The 27,117-nt window shown below is 46.9% G+C and overlaps 4 protein-coding genes across 4 annotated transcripts; 3 read left to right on the plus strand and 1 right to left on the minus strand.

Moving 5' to 3' along the window:
* Positions 1-1,833: 1,833 nt before the first annotated feature.
* F5147DRAFT_672708 (glycosyl transferase family 90-domain-containing protein) lies at positions 1,834-2,860 on the plus strand (the record flags this gene model as incomplete). The annotated part of the gene is made up of 5 exons (XM_041435687.1): positions 1,834-1,917; positions 1,959-2,044; positions 2,159-2,362; positions 2,420-2,509; positions 2,565-2,860. 4 exons carry the CDS (start codon positions 1,834-1,836, stop codon positions 2,490-2,492), a joined length of 447 nt encoding a protein of 148 aa, XP_041297521.1. The 3' UTR covers positions 2,493-2,509; positions 2,565-2,860.
* A 3,919-nt stretch (positions 2,861-6,779) lies between these two features.
* F5147DRAFT_568182 (uncharacterized protein) lies at positions 6,780-9,342 on the minus strand (the record flags this gene model as incomplete). The annotated part of the gene is made up of 6 exons (XM_041430888.1): positions 6,780-7,152; positions 7,321-7,457; positions 7,767-7,808; positions 7,857-8,260; positions 8,358-8,668; positions 8,765-9,342. 6 exons carry the CDS (start codon positions 9,340-9,342, stop codon positions 6,780-6,782), a joined length of 1,845 nt encoding a protein of 614 aa, XP_041297522.1.
* Positions 9,343-10,943: 1,601 nt separating this feature from the next.
* Positions 10,944-15,121, plus strand: F5147DRAFT_743077 (uncharacterized protein; the record flags this gene model as incomplete). Its single annotated transcript, XM_041439581.1, has 11 exons — positions 10,944-11,238; positions 11,333-11,442; positions 11,472-11,761; positions 11,795-11,837; positions 11,883-12,084; positions 12,136-12,364; positions 12,415-12,547; positions 12,597-12,772; positions 12,820-12,980; positions 13,884-14,234; positions 14,457-15,121. 11 exons carry the CDS (start codon positions 10,944-10,946, stop codon positions 15,119-15,121), a joined length of 2,655 nt encoding a protein of 884 aa, XP_041297523.1.
* Positions 15,122-22,129: 7,008 nt separating this feature from the next.
* Positions 22,130-22,677, plus strand: F5147DRAFT_344514 (uncharacterized protein). Its single transcript, XM_041429305.1, has one exon. The coding sequence runs from the start codon at positions 22,218-22,220 to the stop codon at positions 22,545-22,547; it is 330 nt and encodes a 109-aa protein (XP_041297524.1). The 5' UTR covers positions 22,130-22,217; the 3' UTR covers positions 22,548-22,677.
* Positions 22,678-27,117: the final 4,440 nt, after the last annotated feature.

The raw sequence follows: 27,117 nt of genomic DNA on the forward strand, positions 1-27,117 counted from the left end.
CGCAGAGTCCATGGTCGGGGCAGGGCTCATAACCTGTAGAGTTAAGATTTGAGCGGGAGACGTGCGGATGCTATAACAGAAGGTAAATCTCAGTTTCTCCAGAAGAACTCTTATTAACAATTCTATGTACCTATAACAGAAGGTAACTACAAGGCGTTAGACATGGTAGGTGCCGGGTACAAATGTTTACTCACATCTCAGTTTCTCCAGAAGAACTGAGATGCTTGTACGCTACAGACACTGCTTATAAGGTGAGTACCTTGGTTACATGAATATTGACAAAAAGATGGAAACTATTTTGTAGGACGTGAGCCGACATCACTCATCATACATCTGCGCCCAATAGGGCATGCGCTCATAACTCTCATTCTCCCCTCGTCACTATCTCGGATCTTTCGGCGCTCGACGACTCGGATTGTTCGGCACTCGACATACGCCCCCGCAGGTTCTGCCGAAATTTGTTCCATGTGACAACAGTTCTGCCAAATTGATGAGAAGAATCGTGCCTATGAGCATATGCAGGATATAAAAGCTGATCATCGTCCTACAGTGTTCCCCCATATCATTCGAGATCCCCTTCAGAAGATTCCATATCACCTCGCACAGAAAATGTGTTTCTCCCTCCTCGCGGTTGTTGTTGCTTTGACGGCATCTATGTCTGTCAGTGCATGTGTGACCGAGGGACTGACATGCGATTTAGACATGTGCTGCACCGACTTGTATTGTGACCCTAGTGTGAGCAGGTCGCTGTGTAATAAGGATTCAACCGCATGACTCACCTGCGCCCCCTAGGGAGGAAATATGATCTGCAAGACGCAACCCTAGCCTGCTTAAATTAATCCGGCAGCCCAAGTGGCACGTCGCGATAGTGAGTCATGTTTCTGCTTGAGCTTTGTTATCATGGTTGATGGTGCAATACCTAGTTCGGAGCCAAGCAGTACAGTCTAGTATGGTTGTTTTTGGAAACATTTTGCACTGCTTGAGCAATATTAATAATTGTGAATGTTATCTGAATGGTAGACCGCGTGCCTAGTCTTGCAACAGACACTTTGTTGCTGATCGCATTCATGACAGACATGTTGAAGCCCAAGGAAGAGGATGATGTATCCGAGTCAGAGTTTTTGCATGTAGTTGGGACGGGGTTTGCCATGGAATAACTTGATATCTTCGTGTTGTCTATAACTATAGAGTGAGCTGTGATGGATAAGACCACGACCACTATACCAGGGATCTTCGACCAAACACATGCCAAGAATGAGAATGCGTATAAATTTCTGAAAGATATCTGATTATCTCTGCGCAGCAGTTGTAGAGTCGACGGCCTACTACTAGTGACATGGGCGAATTGCAGGTACTAGATAAGGGTGAAACGAGTGAGAGTGAGAGCAATGACATGAGATATCGACCGAGTAGTAATGATCGACGTGAGTGCCAACTTCTCAACTTGTCGCTGCGCTGGCAGGATAAGTGCAGATTCAAATGAAGCAATGAGTGAGGGATCGGGACGAGAGGCTGGTTATTCCAGCGAGCGTTCTGTGGTTACGAAGAAGATAATTGTCGATGCCTGCAGGCAGGTTATGATTTAATGGTCGTTATTATTTGATTCCACTCCCCCAGGTTCCGAAATTTCTCTCATGTGACGACAATTATTCTGCCAAATCGATGAGAATCAAGCATATGCAGGATATAAAAGCTGGTTGTCGTCCTACAGTGTTCCCTCATCCTCAGAGATACCATTCGAGATCCCCCTCAGAAGATCTCATATCACCTCGCACATAAAAATGCGTGTCTGCCTACTCACCATTGTCGTCCGTCGCTTTGACAGCATCTAGTATGTCTGTCAGTGCATGTGCAACCGAGGGAGAAACTTGCATGAGCAGCCTTTGCTGCCAAGGTTTTACTTGTATTATGTATGGTGTGAGTATGACCAGGTCGACTTTTACTGACGGTTTTGGCAGATGGATGGAAACAGCTGGTCAAGTCGGTTCAAGAGGCTCATGACGAGTAATTCGGTTGTGTTCAAGTCTACGGTATATCCTGAATGGTGTGTTTCCTTTCCTTTTTTTCTTCTTATCGTGTTTTAATTTTTCTTGGCGTTTTCCTTTCCTCCCTCTTCCTCCCTCATCTAATCCAAAATCAACAATTCCTATCTAAAAAGGTTCACCCACCGTATCGCCCCCTGGGTGCACTATGTCCCCATCCAAGTCGACTACTCAGACCTGTACGACGCGCTCCTCTTCTTCCACGGGGACCCGAGCGGGCATGGTGCGCATGAAGACCTTGCAAAGAAGATTGCGAGGAGAGGGAGGGAGTGGAGTTTGAGTTTTTGGAGGAAGGAGGATATGGTGGCTTATTTATATAGGTGAGTGGGTTGGTGCGCTGCGCGCGATGTTGACGTGTTCTTATTCTTATCCCTCAGATTATTTCTCGAGTACACAAGAGTCATGGACTCGGATCGGGATTCGCTTGATTTCGAGTTGGAGGAATCGTAGGGTTTAGATTGGAATCGGTGCGTCGACCTCTTACTTTTTTCGATGGAAAGACCTGATTGAAGCTCATCACAGAGACAGAGACTTCTAGAACAGCATCCTTGCGTGTCTCAGATAGTAGACACAGCACACACGCTTATACCTCGCACACCACGCGTGTTTGCATACCTCATCACGTACTTATTCCTACACCGCACGCACGCACACACGCACTTTACTGCACTACCCCACATTGTACCAATCCCGGTGCTGGTCATTGATGTACTTTACGCTACTCTATGCGCCGCGTGCACTTGGGCTGCGCGTTTATTGTGTACGCATATTTTATACCCGTCTAGTGACTAAGAAGCGTGGATACCAATTGTATATCTGACGATCAAGGCAAACAATCAGGTGATTGGTTATGAGTGGTGTTCCATTAACTTGAGGCTGGATTTCGAGATACTTTTGGAACAAGCATTCGAAGGCGCACGTTATGATGAAAGTGAAAGAGGGGGGCAAAAAGGTGATGATATTACTGCCTATACACTTAAAGGGGAGTGGTTTTCTTTATCAAGCGAGTGTCGGATGGGATACAAGGGACAGTTGGAACGGGCACGGATTGCAAGGGAACCAAGACCAGACCTCTATAGCGGGAGGCTACGGCTCTCTCTATCGAGGACAGCTACGATGCACATGAGGACTACCGACTATGAGCCAGGACTCCTGCTCCTGCGCCAGGACCCGACCTGCCAGAGCGCCCCGCTCCACAGTTGACGAGGAAGAGGAACTTGGCAGAGCGTTAGTTGATAGTCACTAATTCCGTCGACGCTGTTCCTTGTGTCCGGGGAAGTATAGGGTCGTCGGAATTTGTTATGGAATAACTTGATATCGTCGTGGTTGTCTAAAATTGTAGAGCGAGCTGTGATGGCTATGACTATACCAGGGATCTTCGACCAAGCGCATGCCAACAATGAGAATTTTCAAAAGATACCTCATTATCTCTGCACTGCAGTTGTAGAGTCCCTGGCCTACTCGTGACGTGGGCGAAGTACAGGTACTAGATGAGGGAACAACGAGAGAGAGAGAGAGAGAGAGAGAGAGAGAGAGAAATGACGACCGAGGACATATCTGAAGTAATGATCGATATGAGTTCAACCTTGTCGCTGCACTGGCAGGTTCAGTGCATGTTCAAATGAAGCAATGAGTAAGGGATCGGGACGAGATGCCAGTGATTCTAGCGAGCATTCTGTGGTTAGCCTTACAAAGAAGATAATTGTCGATGTCTGCAGGCAGGTTATGATTTAACGGTCATTGTTAATCGAATACGCTCCCGCAGGTTCTGCAGAAATTTGTTCCGTGTGACAACAGTTCTGCCAAATCGATGAGAATCAAGTATATGCAGGATATAAAAGCTGGTCGTCGTCCTACAGTGTTCCCCCATCCTCAGAGATATCATTCAAGATCCCCCTCAGAAGATCTCATCATCTCGCACAGGAAATGTGTTTCTCCCTCCTCGCCGTTGTTGCCACTTTGACAGCATCTATGTTTGTCAGTGCATGTTCGTCCGAGGGAGGACCATGCGGAACCTACAGCCCTTGCTGCGCAGGTGTTCATTGTCATATTAATGATGTGAGTATGACCAGGTCGCTATGTGGCAGGGATCCAACCACATGACTCACCTGCGCCCCTTAGGCAGGAAGACTGGTCTGCGTTCAAAATTCAGCTGGCAACTTGAGTGGTACGTTGTGACAGTGAGTCATGTTTCTGCTTTTGCTATGATATCAGGGTTGATAGTGCAACACCCAGTTCGTAACCAATCAGTACAGTTGTTTTTGGAAAAAAAATGTACTGCTCGAGCAATATGAATGTTTGAATTTATCTGAAAATGATCATCCGCACGGTGCTTAGTCTTGCCTGCATAAGAACAGGCTTCTATTGCGGTTTGTGAGCTCGCTGCTTACCTGAGTTCCCATAATCAGCATAGTAAACTGATTGGTTACGAACTGGGTGTTGCACTATCAACCCTGATATCATAGCAAAAGCAGAAACATGACTCACTGTCACAACGTACCACTCAAGTTGCCAGCTGAATTTTGAACGCAGACCAGTCTTCCTGCCTAAGGGGCGCAGGTGAGTCATGTGGTTGGATCCCTGCCACATAGCGACCTGGTCATACTCACATCATTAATATGACAATGAACACCTGCGCAGCAAGGTTTGTTTATCACTGCCTTTTGGCTCAACGGTTAAGGGACGACAGTCTTAACACCTGAGACACAGCTGGAAAAGTCCCATAAACAAATGTGACATGAGATATCGACCGAGTACATATCGCAATGACTGAGGGATCGGGACGAGAGGCCGGTGATTCCAGCGAGCGTTTCTGTGGTTATGAAGAAGATAATTGTCAATGCCTGCAGGCCGGTTATGATTTAATGGTCGTTATTATTTGATTCCGCTCCCCCAGGTTCCGAAATTTCTCCCATGTAATGACGATAATTCTGCAAAATAGATGATAATCAAGCATATGCAGGATATAAAAGCTTGTCGTCGTCCTACACTGCTCTCCCATCCTCAGGTATCATGCGAGATCCCCCTCAGAAGATCCTCATCACCTCGCACATAAAAATGTGTATCTCCCTACTCGCCGTTGTCGTTGCTTTGACAGCATCTATGTCTGTCAGTGCATGTGTGACCGAGGGAGAATCTTGCATGAGCAACCTTTGCTGCCAAGGTTTTTCTTGTATTATGTATGGTGTGAGTATGACCAGGTCTCTGTGCGGCAGGGATTCAACCACATGACTCACCTGCGCCCCTTAGCCAGGAAGATTGTTCTGCGGGAAAATTTGAGCCGGCAGCCCGAGTGGCACGTCGTGACAGTGAGTCATGTTTCCGTTTTCGCTATGATATCATGGTTGATAGTGCAACACCCAGTTCGTAGCCAATCAGTACAGTTAAAAATTGTACTGTTCGAAAAATGATCATTCGTGCCTACTAGTCTTGCTCACGCATCAGTAAATTCACATATTGCTTAATTTCCTTTTTCGCTCTTATTTGTCCCACCCAAGAGCGGAAAGTGCCTGACAAGAACCAGAACCGCCTCCTTGTCACAAGTGGCAACAAGCTGCCAAGAAGATGCCTTCCTCTTGATTTGAGCTTTTTTGCACTTTTTTTTCATTTGTTCTGCACTTTTTGCACTTTTTGTACTTTTTTTTTAGAATGAGCTACATTACAATCCCTTTTGTCGCACTTATTTTCAACTTGCTCGCACTTATTTTCAGCTTGTTCACACTATATACACTTGTTCACACTTGTTACTGTTACGCTGACCGTCGGTCGGCATGTGCGAACTAGGATAGGTCTTCTCAGCGACGACTCGAGTGAGTCTACTGAAGCTGAGGGTGGTTCTCGGCTTGACGGAACGTCAAGGGTTCCTCCGGTGATCTCGGTAAGACGGCACTCGTCGAGATACAGGGCTAGCGGATACGGCTAAGAAGTGGGGAGCGACTTAGAAGTGCGGTCTTAGGCAGCTGAGCTGGGAGGCTTAGCTGAACAAGTTCTGGGATGAACCTAGTAGATTAAAGTAAAGTCTAAGTACAATAATCTGTCTACTTATAGGGTCTAACTACAAGTGTTCTAGCTCAGTCTGTAATCAATAGTATATCTAGGATCTATGATAACAAGACATGAGGTCAGATAAGGTACATGAGGCTTAACCTCTGATCAAGCATGCAGCGCCAAGTGCGGCTGCGCATAGGTACAGGAAGTGCCAAGAGCGCTCCGGATCTTCATGAAGCGACATGCTGTATACATGCGCTTTGATCTAGGGTGACCATGAGGCGTACAGCCTCCATGGATCAGGTACAAGGTCGTCTAGGCCAGGGGCGGCGTCACAGCGGTCCAGACTGCTGTCTTTCTAAGTGCGGGCGGCGCACCGCCGCGTGGGGAGTCTAGCAGAGCAGGGGCTGGTGTAGGCAGAGCTGGAGCTCCTGTAGGTGTTACGGATGTCTGTAACAGTTACGAGGAAAAACAATTGCATTTCAAGTGGACAAGAGGATTAAGTAGTAGCCAGAAATAAAAAAGTAAAATAAGGAGAAAAACAAGTACTAGCAAGTAGATCAATATGAAGCTAAAAACGAGCGCGACAAAGCAAATGGTATGACGACATTAGTAGTACTAGCGGAGGCGGCAATGAGACAGCATGTAAAAAAGACGAGAAAACATAGCATGAACAACCTTGAAGGTACTAGTAGCGTCGAAGCTCATAGTCAGTCACAAAATAAATTAAGAGAGTGAAGGACATTACCTCTAGAAAATGAGCGCTCGCTCATCCCCAGATTCTTCGTCCACATCCATCTGCGCACCACGCCTCTTCATGGCGAGGCTCTGCGCGAGCTCCAAGTTTCGGATAAGGACCGAGTCTGGCAAGCGTTTGATAGACGCCATGTAAGCTCTCATGTGCGCACCCCAATTGACTTCTGAAAATGCCAAGGGGACGCTGCTCTGGTTGCCTGTGGATGGATTGACATCGAGTGGGGTCTTGTTGCCTCGACCATTGCCAGCGGTGTCGATGTCTCCTAGGAGCATGTGTCCATTGACAAAAAGCCTGATGGCACGTTCCATCTGAAATACAGGGTAAGATAAGTTAGCCATATGAAAGGGTAGAAAACACGTGCTGCTGCTGTGGCAAGACCAAGAGTGCCCCGGCACTGTATTGTTCATTCCCGGCAGGTCGACAGTGCCAGACGTGGCACACTTGTGCTGCACGAGGACCTGCACAATGAGGTCAGACTGGAACGGGTTGGACACCTCTCCGTCCTCCGCGATGTCCCCAAATAAGAAGCTGAACTTTTCGAGTAAGGCCAATGCAAAAGCTTGGCGGTCCTCATCTGTTTTGAGATCATCCTGCGAAGTCATGAAGTTTGCGAGTATGGCGAGGGCCACATTGCTAAAGGTATTGTGCCACTCTGACAACCGCTGGAGGGTCTAAAAAATGAAATGATAGATTTAAATAGTGTTTGAAAAAAAACGTACAATGGCAATGACAGGCCCATCAGCTACAACTGTGTGTGGAATCTTGCTTTTGTAGACCGCATTCCAGACTGACTGCAAGATAGGACAGACAACATCATCTGCAAGGGTCCATACTTCATCTAGATCGCCAATGCAGCGAATGACGGTAGGGATGAACTGTCGTGCCCACTTGTTTCCTACCTGACAACCCTTAGGAAGATGCTTCTTCCTGTATGCAGAGTGTACAATTGGCTTGGAGGGAGCGGAGGACTCAGACTTCACCCGCTTTGCTGGAGGGGCTTTGAGCGTGGCAGCAACATTAGTCTAATATTTTTTAATCAGTAAAATGTAGTATGAGACACCAAAGCTTACTGTAGAGGTCACCCGGCGCGTGAATACTGGGTCAACAGGTTCGGTCTTCATATCTTCATTGGCACCCTGCACACTTTTGGCCTCGGATGACAGCTCCATTATGTTGTCATAGTCCAGAGGAGGTGACAGCTTCCGCTTCTGACTTGCCAGGGAGTCAAAATCCATTGGGGTGGTGGAGCGGGACCTAGGTTTTTGGGCGAGGGGAGGAGGTTCAAGGTCAGAATCACGGTCCGGGGACTGTGGCTCGTGATTGGCAGAATAATACTCCCTTAGGAAATCAGGTTGTGTAGCAGGGTCGGCGCCATCAGAATCTATAAAGTGGCCGTGGATGTCCGCGAAGACATCAATGTCATCGGCGTCTTCGATCAGATCAGACTGCTCGGTTGCACCGCAATGGGTAACATCTGAAGGCTCTACACCGTCAAGAGCTTTGGGAACAATTGCAATACCCTGCAGCTGTGGTTAAAACTACATAGAATTTAAATATAGATAAAATCAGACTCACCGTGTAAGCCTTGTTGCTTGTAATATGAGAAAGAGGTTTTGCAAGCTCCTCGTCGTCCTCGTCCTCATCAGACACATATATATTGAACTCTGTAAAGCCTCCAGCATTGGAGGTACTGATGGGTGTGAGTGGGGGCGGAACATTGCTGCTGATGGTGCTCCCCCTTGTGAGCTTAGAGTGACTGGTCTGTGGATAAATGGAAGATGCAGTTAGATTCACCATCAATGACTCGGCTGGCTTTGGGGCAGTCGCAGGAAGGTTCGACAGCCACCCCGGGACATGTCCAGCAAGTGCAAATTTTTGGGAACTTGTAGCATCAGAATCGTATGTCGAGATGTTGAGAAAAAAAAGAGTAGTTTCAGTCAAAAGAAGCATCATCATGGTTATTGTTAGATAAACTCACACATCAGACGTCTTCTGAACTTCTCTGTCACATGCCTTTGTTGAGTCAATAACAATGCCAGCGTTTAACACTGCATGAATCGCTTCTCTCACCGCCAGTTTCTTTTTCTTTTTGGTTTGGACTGGCTCCTCATCCTCACTTGCAGGATGTTCGATGCCAGCATCAGCTGCTAACCTTTTAGCTCCACCCTCGCGACCCCTGCCTTTGGTGACAACAGGCTTATCGGCGACGATTTTTGCTCCTGCTTGCCCATCATCCATAGTTGAGTCGGAGGTCTTCAAGTCCTTTGCAGCCTTCCCCACTGGGCGTGCATGAGGACGCTTAGGCTTAGGTGCATCAACATGCGCAGCATCTTGGTCAGCCTGCATATGTGCCTGCAAAGTAGCAATACACTGATAACTTTCTTGCACAGCTTTTTCACTTGCCTCCTTTGCCTCCCTTTGACGTTGGTCGTCAGTGGCCTTTTCAGCAGTGGTACGCTTCTTTCCACGATTATTGATTAGAATGCGCCCGGGATGCTGAGTTGCGTTCTTAGGTCGAGTTCCCATGCGCGTTGCGACTGCATCAGGTTGAGACATTTTATTGATAGAGGGTTTTGTGGGCTGACAAAAATTGAAGGCGGTGGGTTAACAAGTTGAAGGTGAGTTTCATCACTCTACAATTTGTAGTCAAAGCTGACTCTGAATGATATTTCTTGTTAATTCCTTGACATATTGAGGGTCTATTGCAGCATCCAGAGCATCAATATTCGCCAGCGGTTTTTCTGCACAATTCCCTCAACAAAATGACCTGTCCCGAATTGAAATACCCTCAGTATGGTGAGTATCAATGTTCACCAAAACCTTTCCGGTGGTGTAATGATATCTAATAGCCTAGGGAATGTTCACCAAAACCTTTCCTTTGGTGGGGTGACCGTCATCAATGTTCACCAAAACCTTTCCGGTCGTGCGGTGACATAACTGTCCATTTTCGCCAGCACTTTTTCAGCACAATTCCCTCAACAAAATGACCTGTCCCGGTGAAGGTTCAACGATACAGCGAGGCACGAACAATGCTCCTGACTGTATCTATAAATGTTGTAAGGTCGCACGTTGCCTAGTCTGCTATACTTGAGACGACAAGTGCGTTCGACCCTAAAGGGGAAGCGAGTGCAGCAAGGATCTAGTAGTAGGCGCTGAAGGCGCTACTGGTTGGCGAATGCGAAGCGTGGGAAAGCACAGGTGCGCGCGAGGCGCGAGAATGCGCGCGCGTATATGCGGAAACAAGAGAGAGTAAGAGTGAGTTTGCTTAAGTGATGATTAGACACTAGACAAGAGGTGAGAGATGCAAGCTGAGAGATGTTATATGCGAGGTGCCAAGGAATAGATTTCAACTATACTCCGCTAGGTAGTAAATGGGTATCGTTGTGGTTCGGTCCTCTGTTGTTCTCATGGGTGAGTAAGTGAGTAATAGTATGTACTGCTGGCGCTTAAGTATGGCGCCTAAGCACTGTCATGCGGAGCCGAAGCACTACCGAGTAAGGTATGTAAGGATATATGTAAGTAAGGGTCCATGATAAAAATAAAGATGGAACAATATGCAAATGTGAGAAATGGAAATATACGCACTAGGGAACTTGGTGGACAGTGGATGGATGCTTCCGGATGGCTGGCGCTATAGGGCGCTCAAGCGCGGGAAAGCGCGGGCGCATATACATCGTGAAGCGCGGGAAAGGCACGCGTGCGAGTTGCGCGAAGCACGGGAAAGCTGCGCCTCATGTAGGAATAGCTGTAGGAAGCATACAGAGTGATGCTACAAGTTCGTGCTGTATACTCCTTGGTGAAAACTGCAATATTGCACAAGGAGAGGCATGAGTCTCTACACCGGATTGAAATACCTTCAGTACGGTAAGTATCAATGTTCACCAAAACCTTTCCGGTGGTATAATGATGTCTAATAGCCTAGGGAATGTTCACCAGAACCTTTCCTTTGGTGGGGTGACCGTCATCAATGTTCACCACAACCTTTCCAGTGGTGCGGTGACATAATTGTCCATTTTAACAAAACCTTTCTGGGGCAGCACGCATTTTCGTCCTAATGGCATCTTTGAAAGCAAACACACGGTAATTATTTATCCAGTATTAGCAGCCAGTGTTAAACTTTCACTAGGTCCATACATTGCATCAACACTACCCATACGATGCTCAGAAAACGGCCTACTCACCGTGCCCTTCAGTTTCCATGCCTATCTCCAGGCTGTATGCGCTGGTTTCGAAACATATCTGGCCGCACTCAGCACATGCACGCATGCCATACCATTGCACCTGCTCAGGATCTTCCTCAACCGCAACAGCTTCCATCTCCATCTCAGTCGCCTCCTCCTGATTTCTTGCCACCCCCTCCTGATTTCTCGCCTCCCCGATCATCACCTGGTCCAATGGCTGATGATGAGGATCCAGAGTCAGAATTCACTGATGCGAGCGAGCGTTACTATTGTACGTATCACTTGTTCCTCAATGGTAAGTACCTTTCAATCTGTGCTTTTCATGTGTTCTGATTCTGACACGCTCTTAGGACGACCATGCACAGCTGACGGTGTGTTTCTGCCCCCTGGCACACCACCAACTCCTGTCCCACCGAAGTCTCCTCACGACTGGAGCCCGTATCGTAACGATATTGAATTTGCAACGGCAGAGTTTGTTTTCAAACAAAGCCATATGTCTAACAGAGCCACAGACTTATTGCTCGACTTAATGGGCGCGCAGCTGTTAAACACAACGACCACCCTCCATTTGCAGATCACAAGGATTTGCACAAGGTCATCGACGCCACACAACTTGGTAATGTCGCTTGGCAATGTCTCTCAGTTCAATACACAGGGGAACACCCTGAACATGATGCTCCTCCGTGGATGGACAGAGAATACGAGGTCTGGTACAGAGACCCCCGCATCATGGTGCATAACATGTTAGCAAACCCTATCTACAAGGGTGAGATTGACTATGCGCCATTTCGGGAGTATGATGCATTGGATGATACACGCTGATGGAGAGACTTTATGTCTGCGGACTGGGCATGGCAACAAGCCATACGTGTTTCATGTATTCCTTGTGACTTGGGGCATCCTGACATCCACTAGGACAAAATATCGAAGGATCCAAACACACATGGATCGACGTTCGTTCTGATAATTCTTGGTAGCGACAAGACCACTGTTTCTGTGGGCACAGGTAATAATGAATATTACCCCCTGTATGCCTCGATCAGCAATGTGCACAACAATGTGCGATGCACTCATTGCGACACTCTCGTCATCATCAGTTTCCTGGCTATACCTAAAAGTATGTGTATTCATATTTAAAATTATATTCTTTATCTAAGCTATGTCACAGCTGATAGGCAACATGCTCATGACGATTTGTTTCATGTATTTCGCCAGCAGCTTTTTCACCGTTCGCTATCTGCGATTCTATCTACCCTGAAGCCTGTGATGACCAAGTACGAAGTCCTGCGTTGTGCAGACGGTCACTTTCAACGTGTTATATTTGGCCTGGGACCCTACATAGCCGACTATGAGGAGCAACTGGTGCTGTCCTGCACCGTTAAAAATTGGTGCCTGAAGTGAGTTTTAAGTCGCATTCAGCATCAACATTTACTGACAATGTTTGTAGATGCCTTGCAAATCAGAAAGATCTCGATGGTGGTGGTCTCTTACGCTGTCGAGAGCATACGGATATCCTAATACATGAAAATATCCACCCGGATACATTGTGGGATGAATATGGGATCATAAGTGTTCTCATCGTGAGTGATCCACCCGCTCTCAAATTATACACTAATCTGTTTTGTACAGCCATTCACAAATGACTTCCCCCGAGCCGACATCCATCAATTAATATCATTTGATCTCCTCCACCAGCTAGTCAAAGGCGCTTTCAAGGATCATTTGGTGGATTGGGTAGTAAAGTACCTTAGACTTGAGCATGGGACCAAACAAGGAGACGAGATCATGAGCGACATAGATCGAAGGTATGCTACCTCACTCATTAATCCGGTGTTCTCTAACCTTGAGTCAGAATTGCTGTTGTGGCGCCATTCACTGGTCTACAGCGATTTCCTGACAGCCGCAGCTTTAAACAGTGGACGGGTAACGATTCTAAAGCCCTTATGAAGGTCTTCATTCCAGCTATCGAAGGCCACGTACCTCAAGACATGGTACGTGCATTTCGCGCTGAAGGTTCAACGATACAGCGAGGCACGAACAATGCTCCTGGTTGTATCTATAAGTGTTGTAAGGTCGCGCATTGCCTAGTCTGCTATACTTGAGACGACAAGTGCGTTCGACCCTAAAGGGGAAGCGAGTGCAGCAAGGATCTAGTAGTAGGCGCTGAAGGCGCTACTGGTTGGCGAATGCGAAGCGCGGGAAAGCGCAGGTGCGCGTGAGGCGCGAGAATGCGCGAAGCACGGGAATGCGTGCGCGTGTATGCAGAAACAAGAGAGAGTAAGAGGGAGTTTGCTTAAGTGATGATTAGACACTAGACAAGAGGTGAGAGATGCAAGCTGAGAGATGTTATATGCGAGGTGCCAAGGAATAGATTTCAACTATGCTCTGCTGGGTAGTAAATGGGTATTGTTCTGGTTCAGTCCTCCGTCGTTTTGGTGGGTGAGTAAGTGAGTAATAGTATGTACTGCTGGCGCTTAAGTATGGCGCCTAAGCACTGTCATGCGGAGCCGAAGCACTACCGAGTAAGGTATGTAAGGATATATGTAAGTAAGGGTCCATGATAAAAATAAAGATGGAACAATATGCAAATGTGAGAAATGGAAATATACGCACTAGGGAACTTGGTGGACAGTGGATGGATGCTTCCGGATGGCTGGCGCTATAGGGCGCTCAAGCGCAGGAAAGCGCGCACGCATATACATCGTGAAGCGCGGGAAGTTGCGCGCACATTGCGCGATGCACGGGAAAGCTGCGCCTCATGTAGGAATAGCTGTAGGAAGCATACAGAGTGATGCTACAAGTTCGTGCTGTATACTCCTTGGTGAAAACTGCAATATTGCACAAGGAGAGGCATGAGTCTCTACAGCGCGCTTTTATAATTTTGTTATATCACACAACACAATGTAATTACTGAAGCCTGTCTGGATCAACTCAAAGACGCGCTTGCTCGGTTTCACCACTACCACCAGATCTTCGAAACCACGGGCACAGTCTCTCACTTCTCGTTACCCCGCCAGCACTCAATGACCCACTATGCGGACATGATCCGACTGTTTGGTGCGCCGAATGGATTGTGCTCGTCGATCACGGAATCCAAGCACATTAAGGCGGTGAAGCAACCCTGGAGGTGGTCTAGCAAGCATAATGCCATTGGCCAAATACTTTTGGCTAACCAACGCCTCGACAAGCTCGCAGCATCTCGCGTAGACTTCGCTGCTCATGGGATGCTCGTTGGCTCTGTATTATCAAGAGCTGTGGCTGCTCTACGTAAGTTTTTGTATCTAATCTTATCATTTTGCATACTCAATATGCAGCTGTCGTCCTTGAAGATGATCCAGATGCCCCTGTTATCGTGCCACAAGATGATGTTAATGACGATGAAGTTGTTGATGACCCAACTGCACTGCTCTCGTCTGTCAAGCTTGCAAGGACTGCTCGTAAGTAATGCTCTAATGTGTCGGTTTTAATACTCACCAAGGTTTTGCTTAGAACGAACACGGGCACAGACTGTAGCAACACTAGCAGAAGAGGTCGGTGTTAAATACCTGCGATGCCTTATCCGTCATTTTCTGTTTTTGCAACTCTTTCCCAATGATCCTCGCAACCCCGAAGATGTCCCTGCTGCTAGCTGCTCTCGATACAATGGTAGACTTGAGGTCTTTAATTCTGCTGCTGCGACTTTTTATGCGCCAAGTGATCCCAGTGGCATTGGTGGCATGCGACGAGAACAGATCCGTGCATGTCCACTCTGGCGTAATGTCTATGCCCGTAATGATTGCATGTTTGTCAACACCAATTCAAACCTTGAAGGGATGAAAGGGCTCGAAGTTGCCAGAGTCAAATGTTTTTTTTCCTTCAGATTCAATTGGGCCGCCACGTATCCATGCGCTCTTGTTCATTGGTTCGATAAGGTCAGTGACTCTGCCGACAAGGATACTGACATGTGGATAGTCCGTCCAAGTGTTTGTGAGGATGGCACCCCAAACCTCGCTGTTATTCATATCGATACCGTTTACCGTGCAGCGCACTTAATCCCTGTCTACGGTCCCGATTTCATTCCTAAGGACATTAAGTATTTTTATTCTTATGATGCTTTCCGCTTATTCTATGTCAATAAATACGCCGATCACTATGTGTTCGAGATAGTGTCGTGATCCCCCTTCCTATGGCAGAACAGTAAGTCTTAATCTCCTCCAAATACCACCAACTCAAAGTCCTGGAGCTAGGATGGACCATCTTGCCAACGAACTTCGCCCTCCCCAAGTCCAATTACCATTAACTCAAGCGCACATAATTCCGTGGTCCACCTCCACCTTACGAAGATCACGACTTTGTAAGTCAGTCCCTCCTTGGCGGGTCTGCAACAGCAGCGTTAAGAGTTCCGCCTCAGAGGTAAAGTACCTGTGCCCATACTGTTAATGAATAGCGCCGCTTATCCTTTTGCGCAATAGCATGGTGCGAGCTTGCCACCCGCTCCCAGTTGTCCACCTCCACCTTATGAAGATCACGACTTTGTACAACCTCATGTGGCAGGTGACGATCTCACTGTCGAGAACTTTCTCAAGACTATTAACCTTCTGCTGGACAAGACGTACCTCGTCAGCAGCAACGACCATGGCCATCTCCCCCTGGTCCGTTCCCAGTCCCTCCTTGGCGGGTCTGCAACAGCAGCTTCTGTCGAGCAAGACACGCTGACGAGCGATTCTCGTCAGCAGCAGCAATCGCAGCCATCTCCTGATCCATTCCCAGTTACGTCAATTCTCATTCGTTCTCGTATTCAAGTACATTCTAACACTAATGTAGGTGAATTAGTCGTTCGGCATTCACAGATGTACTAGTACTAACTTGCCTTTACTCTACCACTCCGCAGGCCCTCAACGTCACGCCAGGTCATGCATGACCTCAAGCGTCTCTTGATCCAGGCAACTGAAGATCGCCCTCAGCCCCCTCCAAAACCCAATCCCAGTCCTCCCTCGCCCTTCGACATCGGATCGTCTCGCTTCGTTGCGCCTACCTCGCGTGTCATAGAGGTCCGTTGTTACTATTGGCTGTTGACGTTCTCCAAACTGGACTAGATGCTGTTGATTGCGTCAGTGTCCGCATCGATCCACGTACGGATGTGCGTACCATATCTGCGAGCGTCATCTTTAGAATGGTGAGCAAGTTGAGTAGCTAATAGTTGAAATTTTCAGCCGCTGAAAATGTTCTCACACCCCCAGGATGTCCCATACGCGCCATCGCTCTTCGTAGCTACTATTTACTTAGTATTTATCCTACTATGTTTTAATTTCATCCTGGTGCTTGTGCTCCTTTTTGTGCTTTTTGTGCTTTTTGCCCCTTGACAAATATTTAATGCGCTTTTTGCCATTGACAAATATTCAGCACAAGTAAGTAAGTACAATAAGTGCAAATAGCATGTCGATTTTTGCAACAAGTAGCTGAAAAGTGCGTTAAGCAATGTGTGAATTTACTGATGCGCCGGTCCACTACTAGTAAGCTTGAGTTCAAGAGGCTGTCGAAACAAGCCTCTATTGTTGTTGATAGTTAATATTGGGAGGTCGTACGAAGATGGAATGCATTGCACAGCTTGAATCTGATCGTCTAACGTTGGCCTTGAAGCTGAAGCTTGAAGACTAGCTCGTGGATCTAGTAGTATCTCTTGATGGAGCGAGATGCTACATCGTCACGTGACAGACGGGTTACCGTCGAGATACGCACCAAAAGATACCTCATTATCTCTGCGCAGCAGTTGCAGGGTCACTGGGATACGAATGGCGCAGGCGAATTCCAGGTGCTACATATAAGGGAACAACCAGTAGCCGAAAAATGACGGGAGATATCGACCGAGTACATATCGGAACTATCGGCGAGAATGATACTCACTTCTTGACTTTGTCGTTGCACTGGCCCTGCTAGTGCAGGTTCAAATGAAGCGAATAATGAGGGTTAGGACGAGAGACCGGTGATTCGTGCGAGGGTTCTGTGGTTAGGAAGAAGATAATTGTCGATGCCTGCAAGCAGGTTACGATTCAATTGTCATTGTTAATTGAATACGCTCCCGCAGGTTTTGCCGAAATTTGTTCCGTGTGACAACAGTTCTGCCAAATCGACGAGAATCGTGCCAATAAGCATATCCGGGATATAAAAGCTGGTCGTCGTCCTACAGTGTTCCCTCATCCTCAGAGATATCATTCAAGAATCGAGATCCTCTTCAGAAGATTATCACCTCACACAGAAAATGCGTTTCTCTCTACTCGCCGTTGTCGTTGCTTTGACAGCATCTATGTCTGTCAGTGCATGTGCGATCGATGGGATATCATGCAAAGTAGACGAATGCTGTAAGGAGTTTCTTTGTGTGAGCAGGTCGCTGTGTAACAAGGATTCAACCACATGACTCACCTGTGCTCCTTAGAATGACAAATTCATCTGCGAGCCGACTAGCCTGCTGCCGGCAGCCTGAGAGGCACGTCGCGACAGTGAGTCATGTTTCGGCTTTCGCTTTGTTATCATAGTTAATGGGTGGAATTTATCTAGCTCGGAGTTAATCAGTACTGTTGTTCTTGGAAAAATCTCGTACTGCTCGAGAAATGTGGATATTTGAATGTATCTAAGATGATCGACCGTGCCTAGGCATAGAAAATGCGTTTTTTTCGTCCTCGCGGCTGTTGTTGCTTTGACAGTATTTATGTCTGTCACTGCATGTAAGACTGAGACAGAGATTTGCACACACTAATTCCGTCAACGCTATTCCTTGTGTCCGGGGAAGTATAGGGTCGTCGGGGTTTGCCATGGAATAACTTGATATCATCGTGGTTGTCTAAAACTGCAGAGTGGGCTGTGATGGCTATGACCATGACTACTGTACCAGGGATCTTCGACCAAGCGCGTGCCAAGAATGAGAATGAGTATTAATTTCCAAAAAATCACTGCGCAGCAGTTGAAGGGTCACTGGCCTACGAATGGCGTAGGTGTGCTACATATAAGAGAACAACCAGTAAGCGAAAAATCACGTGAGATATCGACCTAGTATATATCGGAAGTATCGGCGAGAATGATGCTAACTTCTTGACTTTGTCGTTGCACTGACAGGGTCAGTGCAGGTTCAAATGATGAAGCGAAGGATGAGGTGTTAGGACGAGACCGGTGATTCGAGCGAGGGTTCTGTGATTACGAAGAAGAGAATTGTCGATGCCTGCAGGCAGGTTATGATTTAATGGTCGTTGTTAATTGAATACGCCCCCGCAGGTTCTGCCGAAATTTGTTCCGTGTGACAACAGTTCTGCCAAATCTATGAGAAGAATCGTGCCTATGAGCATATGTGAGATATAAAAGCTGATCATCGTCCTACAGTGTTCCCCCATATCATTCGAGATCCCCTTCAGAAGATTCCATATCACCTCGCACAGAAAATGCGTTTCTCCCTCCTCGCGGTTGTTGTTGCTTTGACTGCATCTATGTCTGTCAGTGCATGTGCGACCGAGGGACTGACATGCGAATTAGAAATGTGCTGCACCGACTTGTTTTGTGACCCTAGTGTGAGCAGGTCGCCGTGTAATAAGGATTCAACCGCATGACTCACCTGCGCCCCCTAGGGAGGAAATATGATCTGCAAGATGCAACTCTAGCCTGCTTAAATTAGTCCGGCAGCCCGAGCGGCACGTCGCGATAGTGAGTCATGTTTCTGCTTGAGCTTTGTTATCATGGTTGATGTAATACCTAGTTCGGAGCCAATCAGTACAGTATAGTACGGTTGTTGTTTTTGGAAACATTTCGCACTGCTCAAGCAATATTAATAATTGTGAATGTTATCTGAGTGGTCGACCGCGTGCCTAGTCATGCAACAACCACTTTGTTTCTGATCGCATTCATGACAGACGTGTTGAAGCCCAAGGAAGAGAATGATTTATCCGAGTTAGAGTTTTCGCATGCAGATGGGATGGGGTTTGCCATGGAATAACTTGATATCTTCGTGTTGTCTAGATTGAACTATGGAGTTAGCTGTGATGGATGTGACCATGACCACTATACCAGGGTCCAGGGATCTTCGACCAAGCGCATGCCAAGAATGAGAATGCGTATAAATTTCTGAAAGATATCTGATTATCTCTGCGCAGCAGTTGTAGAGTTGCTGGCCTACTACTAGTGACGTGGGCGAATTGCAGATACTAGATAAGGGTGCAACGAGTGAGAGTGAGAGAAATGACATGAGATATCGACCGAGTAGTAATGCTCGACGTGAGTGTCAACTTCTCAACTTTCTTACGATAGATAGCCGGGAGTAAGCCCCCCGCACTCGAATAGGGCTATGTCCGACATAAGGTCTATGACCCCAAAGGACAATAACAATGAATTTTTGTTTTAAAAAAACTTCTCAACTTGTCGCTGCGCTGGCAGAATAAGTGCAGTTTCAAATGAAGCAATGAGTGATGGATCGGGACGAGGCCGGTGATTCCAGCGAGCGTTCTGTGGTTACGAAGAAGATAATCGGTTATGATTTAATGGTCGTTGTCCTACAGTGTTCCCCCATCCTCAGAGATATCATTCGAGATTCCCCTCAGAAGATCTCATCATCTCGCACAGAAAATGCATTTCTCCCTCCTCGCTGTTGTTGCTTTGACAGCATCTATATTTGTCAGTCATGTTCGAGCGAGGGAGGACCTTGCGTAGACAGTCCTTGCTGCCAAGGTCTTCATTGTTATATTAATGGTGTGAGTATGACCAGGTCGCTGTGTGGCAGGGATTCAACCATGACTCACCTGCGCCCCTTAGCAAGAAATATTGGTCTGCGGTCAAAATTCAGCTGGCAACTTGAGTGGTACGTCGTGACAGTGAGTCATGTTTCTGCTTTTGATATCATGGTTGATAGTGCAATACCCAGTTCGTAGCCAATCAGTACAGTTGCTTTTGGAAAAAAAAATTGTACTGCTCGAGCAATATGAATGTTTGAATTTATCTGAAAATGATCATCCGTGCTTACTTAGTCTTGCCCGCGGTCCATTACTAAGCTTGAGTTCAAGAGGCTGTCGAAACAAGCATCTATTGCTGTTGATGATTAATTTTGAGAAGATGGAACGTACTGCACAGCTTGAATCGGTTCGTCTAACGTTGGCCTTGAAGCTTGAAGCTTCGAAGGCTAGCTCATGGATCCATTTCTTGATGGAGCCAACAATCGCGAGATGCTACATCGTCACGTGACAGACGGGTTATTTTCTGCTACAGTCGACTCCCTCCTAACCCATACCAGGTATAACCCATACTCCCTCATAAGACATACATTTTTGGATTTCCAAAGTTAGTTTGCAGGGCTTTTGCTCTCTTGAATACCCCATACTCCCTAATAAGTCATACCTCTGGGGCTATCCCAAGAGGTATGCGTTAGGAGGGAGTCGACTGTACTGTCAAATAGTCGAAGCCCACACCAGGTCATATGGGAGCGCACGTTATGATGAAAGTGAATAAAGATAAAGAGTATTTAATTAATATCACTTCCTGCCCGGTACTTTCCATCAAATGGTAGCTCCGGGGAGCTCGAGAGCGGTAGTGTCTCTCTTCATCGAGTGAGTGTTGGATGGAGTACAAGTGACAGTTGACAAGAAAGAGGAACTTGGAACAGTGTTGGTTGATGGTCACTAATTTCATCAACGCTGTTCCTTGTCTCCGAGGAAGTATAGGGTCGTCGGGGTTTGCCATGGAATAACTTGATATCGTCGTGGTTGTCTAAAACTATAGAGCGAGCTGTGATGGCTGTGGCCATGGCTACTGTACCAGGGATCTTCGACCAAGCGCATGCCAAGAATGAGAAAGAGTATCAATTTCCAAAAGATACCTCATTATCTGCGCAGCAGTTGCAGGGTCACTGGCCTACGAATGGCGTAGGCGAATTCCAGGTGTGCTACATATAGGGGAACAACCAGTAAGCGACAAATGACGCGAGATAACGACCGAGTACATATCGGAAGTATCGGCGAGAATGATACTAACTTCTTGACTTTGTCGTTGCACTGGCAGGGTCAGTGCAGGTTCAAATGATGAAGCGAAGAGTGAGGTGTTAGGACGAGAGACCGGTGATTCGAGCGAGAGTTCTGTGGTTACGAAGAAGAGAATCGTCGATGCCTGCAGGCAAGTTATGGTTTAATGGTCGTTGTTAATTGAATACGCCCCACAGGTTCTGCCGAAATTTGTTGCATGTGACAGTTCTGCAAAATCGATGAGAAGAATCGTGCCCATGAGCAGATGCAGGATATAAAAGCTGGTCGTCGTCCTACAGTGTTCCCCCATATCATTCGAGATCCCCTTCAGAAGAACCCATATCACCTCGCACAGAAAATGCGTTTCTCCCTCCTCGCGGTTGTTGTTGCTTTGACTGCATCTATGTCTGTCAGTGCATGTGCGACTGTGGGACAGTTATGCGAAACGAGCAATTGCTGCAATAACTTGACCTGTGGCGCTGATGTGAGCAGGTCGCTGTGTAACAAGGATTCAACCGCATGACTCACATGTGCCCCTTAGGGAGGAGATTTGGTCTGTCAGACGCGATCCTAGCCTGCTTAAAATTAATCCGGCAGCCCGAGCGGCACGTCGCGATAGTGAGTCGTGTTTCTGCTTTCGCTTTTTTATCATGGTTGACGGTGTAATACCTAGTTCGGAGCCGATCAGTACAGTACAGTACAGTTGTTTTTGGAAAAATTTCGCACTGTTCAATATTAATATTTGTGAATGCTATCTGAATGGTCGACCGCGTGCCTAGTCTTGCAACAACCACTTTGTTGCTGATCGTATTCATGACAAACGTGTTGAAGCCTAAGGCCTAAGGAAGAGGATGATCAAGAGTTTTCACACGCAGATGGGAAGTCCACAATTTGTAATTCTACATGATACCCGAGTCTTTTCAACCATAGTACTGTGTTCATTTCACATCCAAACTGTATCCATGAAAAGTTGTCAACAAGCCGGACGGGTTGCTCGAACCCGTATGCACTGCTCACATCCGCTATTAATGGTGACGAGACGATATGTCTTTCTGAGCCCGACTGACTTTCAACGAAGAGGACTAACTACTACAAGTTCAAGATGATAAAGAAGAACTCAATATCCTTGAAGACAAAAATAATCAGTCATAGAATTGTTTCAGCGTGGATTCGGCTACTACTGGTATGTAAATTTGCTGGTATATCAAGTAACCGTGGTCCGTGACATCTTACCTGCTTCGCTAAAAGAGATGTCTTGATAGGTGCAGAACTCAACAATTTTATGGCCGCCTTACACAGTGCCGCACAGGACATAGATTCATCGGAGAGCTCAGAGCACTATGCTTTATTCGTGCAAACTCAGCCTACTGGCTGCTCATGTGGAGAGTCCCGTCAAACGCGAGAGCATATATTGCACGACTGTCGGCTATTTACACACCAACGCAATCACTTGCATGCAGTAACCCACGACATCATACTCAGCATGACCCTGGGGGTGGCGAAGGAGATAGCAGCGCAAGTAAAATTCATTCAAGAGTCTGACGCTTTCAAGGTCTTCGTGCTAGGACCAGAGAGGGCTGTCACGTTCGTCAACACGAACCCTTGGAGCTAGTATGTGGAGATGACTCCGAGATGTTAAGCTTTTGGACCCAGTCGATGGCTGGCTGGGAACGCGTGTCCAGCAGACAGTAGTTCCGCACCAAATTGCTGATGGACCTTGGCTGGCACAACCACACAAGGAGAATTTCAAATGACAACATTCAGCACGTAAAAGTCAGCCGTCTATTTTCCAGCCACTAATCCCTTCCCTTCAGAATTATCCGATCCCATATCGTGAGAGTCACAAACAATGCGTTTCTCTTCTGCAATTCGCCCCGCCGTCGTTGCTGCTTTAGCCTCGTCATCAGTCTCTACCATGTCCGCTCAGGCTGACACGGCTGGCGCCGACAATGTCCCAACATTTGCCAAACTGATGTATGCAGTGGCTGCGCTATTGGGATTTGCGTGAGTATTGGTAATTTTCCTGAATCTGATAGCATGGCTCACTTGCATGGCAGTACCTCGGTATTTTCTGCATAATGAGCTGTGTTTCTGCTTTCGGCATCGGTCCAGTATGGCCAATTGGCACTGACCGTGAGTGATTAGTGATTTGTAGAGTTGATCAACGTGCTGATCGATGAAGTTGCGTAATTTTCGTTCGATCAGGAATTGTTGCATAAATAAGACTCATCAGTAGACCACCAGTTTCTCTCAGATATGATGTCTCCGGACCTCTTGAGGAAAAGAATGGGCCATACCGCGCGCTGCAGCAAAGTAGCCTGGCGTCTGTAGACCCAGTTTTGTCTCTGAAGCATGATGTCGATGTACTAAGTCATGAAAAGCGCGAACGCAATGGTGGTCACCACGTAGTAAGCAAATCTTTACGTCCCGTTGTTGATCTCTTTAATTCGACGTTCATCCCGATGATGGACTAAAGATATACGAAGTCAGAATTTTTCTGTATAAAAGACCTCCTGCAGGTTCAAACGATGAAGCGATCAGAAAGAGTTTGGGTTTTGATACAATGGCCGTAACCAAATGAATAAGCTCTTACAGGTTCTGCCTAAATTTGTGCCATTAACAATTCTGCCAAATCGATCAGGATTATGATTATGCTCATAAGTATATGCAGGATATGAAAGCTGGCCGTCTTATAGTGTTTCCTCATACTTGGAGATATCATTCGATATCCCCTTCAGAAGATTCCATATCAGTTCGCACGGAAGATGCGTTTCCCCCTCGCTTTTGTTGTTGCTTTGACAGCATCAATATCTGTCAGTGCATGTGCCCAATACAGGGAAGATTGCCTAAAAGATGCAGATTGCTGCGATGCCATGGTTTGTAGAATTAACCAAGTGAGTATGAGCAGGTCGCTGTGTAACCAAAGTCAACTACATGACTCACCTACGCGCCTTAGGATGGATTTTGGACCTGCAGGTCGCTTTAAAATTGAGCTGTCAATCCGAGCAGCACGTCGTGACAGTGAGTTATGAAGCGATGAGTGGGTGATTTGGATGAGAGACTGGGTATTCGAGCGAGATTTCTGTGGTGGCAAAGATAAAGAGGAAGAGAATCGTTGATGCCTGCTGTCAGGTTACTATGATACGATGACCGTAATCAATCGAATAAGCTCTTACAGGTTCTGCCTAGAATCTGACAGCAATAACCATTCTGCCAAATCGATCAGAATCATGCCCATAAGTACACACAGAATATAAAAGCTGGCCGTCGTCTTAGTGTTTCCCCATCTTAGAGATATCTCCCTCAGAAGATTCCATATCACCTCGTACAGAAAATGCGTTTTTTCGTCCTCACGGTTTTTGTTGCTCTGACAGTATCTCTGTCTGTCACTGCATGTCAGAATGCGAACGAGCTTTGCAAAACAGATTATGATTGCTGCAAGAAGTTGCTTTGTGCCCCTAATGATGTGAGTATGAGCCGGTCGCTACCAGAATTCAATCACATGACTCATCTGTGCACCTTAGAGTTCGGGTTACACCTGCCAGCCGATGTCTTAAAATTGAGCCAGCAACCTGAGCGGCACATCGCAACAGTGAGTCATGTTTATGCTTGCGCTTTGGTATCGTGGTTTATGGTGCAATATCTAGCGGAGCCAATAAGTACAGTTGGTTTTAGACAAAATTTCGTACTGCTCGAGCAATCAATGTGGATGTTTGAACTTGTCTAAAAATGATGGACCCTTGCCCGATCTTGTCCGTGGTCCACTATGCATGCTCGAGTTCGAGAGGCTGCCGAAATGAGCAATCATCGCTGTTGACGATTAATATGGGGAGGCCATATGAATATGGAACGCACTGCGCAGACATTTCGGGTTCTGGTGTGGCTAAGTGAACTTGGAGGAATGAACAAATAAAGCTTAGGAAGAAGAGATCAAAGACAGGTTTCCCTGAGTTGAGCGGGGGCTACAGGTAGCCTTATCGGAAAGAATGGCTGCTCTCGGATAAGTTTATCCGTACGTAAGCTCGTCAGAGACGGGTCTGTAGACCAGGTGTGTGCCGATGGGAGGAAGAAGGACCCTCACCCCAAGACACAGGAAGACATGACTTGAAGCTGCGGAGGGAGACGAAGGGAAAAGTTATTATTTTTTTATAATCAGTAGCAGCACAATTTACGAAAGATGCCTGATTATCTCTGCGCAGCAGTTGCAGGGTCACTGGCCTACGAATGGCGTAGGCGAATTCCAGGTGCTTCATATAAGGCAACAACCAGTAAGCGAAAAATCACGTGAGATATCGACCGAGTACATATCGGAAGTATAGGCGAGAATGATGCTAACTTCGTGACTTTGTCGTTGCACTGGCAGGGTCAGTGCAGGTTCAAATAATGAAGCGAAGAGTGAGGTGTTAGGACGAGACCGGCGATTCGAGCGAGGGTTCTGTCGTTACGAAGAAGAGAATTTTTGATGCCTGCAAGCAGGTTACGATTTAATAATTGAATACGCACCCGCAGGTTCTGCCGAAATTTGTTCCATGTGACAACAGTCAGTTCTGCCAAATCGATGAGAATCGTGCCCATAAGTATATGGAGGATATAAAAGCTGGTCGTTGTCCCACAGTGTTCCCTCATCCTCAAAGATCATTCGAGATCCCCTTCAGAAGAACCCATATCACCTCGCACAGAAAATGCGTTTCTCCCTCCTCGCGGTTGTCGTTGCTTTGACAGCATCTATGTCTGTCAGTGCATGTGCGAGCGAAGGAACAACATGCAAATTAGACGACTGCTGCGATGAGTTGATTTGTGTGAGCAGGTCGCTGTGCAACAAGGATTCAACCACATGACTCACCTGCGCCCCTTAGAATGACAATGCGATCTGCGAGCCGATTACCCTGCTGCTGGCAGCCTGAGCGGCACGTCGTGACAGTGAGTCGTGGTTCGGCTTTCGCTTTGTGATGAGTGCAATTTACCTAGTTCGGAGTTAATCAGTACGGTTGTTCTTGGAAAATTTTCGTACTGCTCGAGCAATGTACATGTTTGAATGTATCTAAAATGATCGACCGTGCCTAGGCACAGAAAATGCGTTTTTTCGACCTCGCGGTTGTTGTTGCTTTGACATTATCTATGTCTGTCACTGCATGTAAGACTGAGACAGAGATTTGCACATCAGACTTTGATTCCTGCCAGAAGTTGATTTGTGCCGATAATGATGTAAGTATGAGCAGGTCGCCGTGCAACCAGAATTCAATCACATGACTCATCTGTGCACCTTAGAGTGCAGGTTACACCTGCTAGTCGATGTATTTGAACATTGAGCCAACAACCTGAACGGCACATCGCGACAGCGAGTCATGTTTATGCTTTTGCTTTGGTGTCATGGTTGATGGTGTAATACCTTAGCTCGGAGCCAATAAGTACAGTTGGTTTTGGACAAATTTTCGTACTGCTCGAGCAAGTAATGTGGATGTTTGAATTTGTCTAAAAATGATGGACCCTTGCCCGATCTTGTCCGTGGTCCACTATGCTCAAGTTCGAGAGGCTACCGAAATGAGCAATCATCGCTGTTGACGATTAATATCGGGAGGCCATATGAATATGGAACGCACTGCGCAGACATTTCGGGTTCTGGTGTGGCCAAGTGAACTTGGAGGAAGGAACAGATAAAAGCCTAGAAAGAAGAGAGCAAAGACAGGTTTTCCCTGAGTTGAGCGGGGGCTAGTAGTCTTATCGGAAATTTCAACTCATGAGAAGGAAATGCTGAGAGAATGGCCGCTCTCGGATAGTTTATCCGTATGGAAGCTCATCAGAGACAGATCTATAGACCGGGTGTGTGCCGAGGGGAGGAAGAAGGACCCCACCCCAAGGCATAGAAAGGCATGACTTGAAGCTGCGAGGGAGACGAAGGGAGTGCTTACAAAACCTGGTAAGTAGAAATCATAGAATGAGAATGATCATACTCATCCACGCCATGGCCTTGTTTGAGACATCATGATATTCCTAGCGCACTGTCAGTCACGTATCCTGAGAGTGAAGGTAAAGTACTGACCTCCTTGATGCTAATTGACATAGAAGGCAAATGCACTTGTTAGTTCGCGCTGGTGACCATGCGACGGTAAACGTGACTTCAGGAATGATAGCCTTGATAGGTGGACCAGGCGAAGGATTGGTCGGTGCTAACTGTGGACGAT

Source organism: Suillus discolor (genome assembly GCF_016758755.1).
Source record: "Suillus discolor strain FC423 chromosome Unknown F5147scaffold_6, whole genome shotgun sequence".
Classification (NCBI taxonomy): Eukaryota; Fungi; Basidiomycota; class Agaricomycetes; order Boletales; family Suillaceae; genus Suillus; species Suillus discolor.

What these genes read in the sequence shown, in the direction of transcription:
- F5147DRAFT_344514 (XM_041429305.1), top strand. Translation starts at nt 22,218, where the DNA reads ATGGCCGCCTTACACAGTGCCGCACAGGACATAGATTCATCGGAGAGC.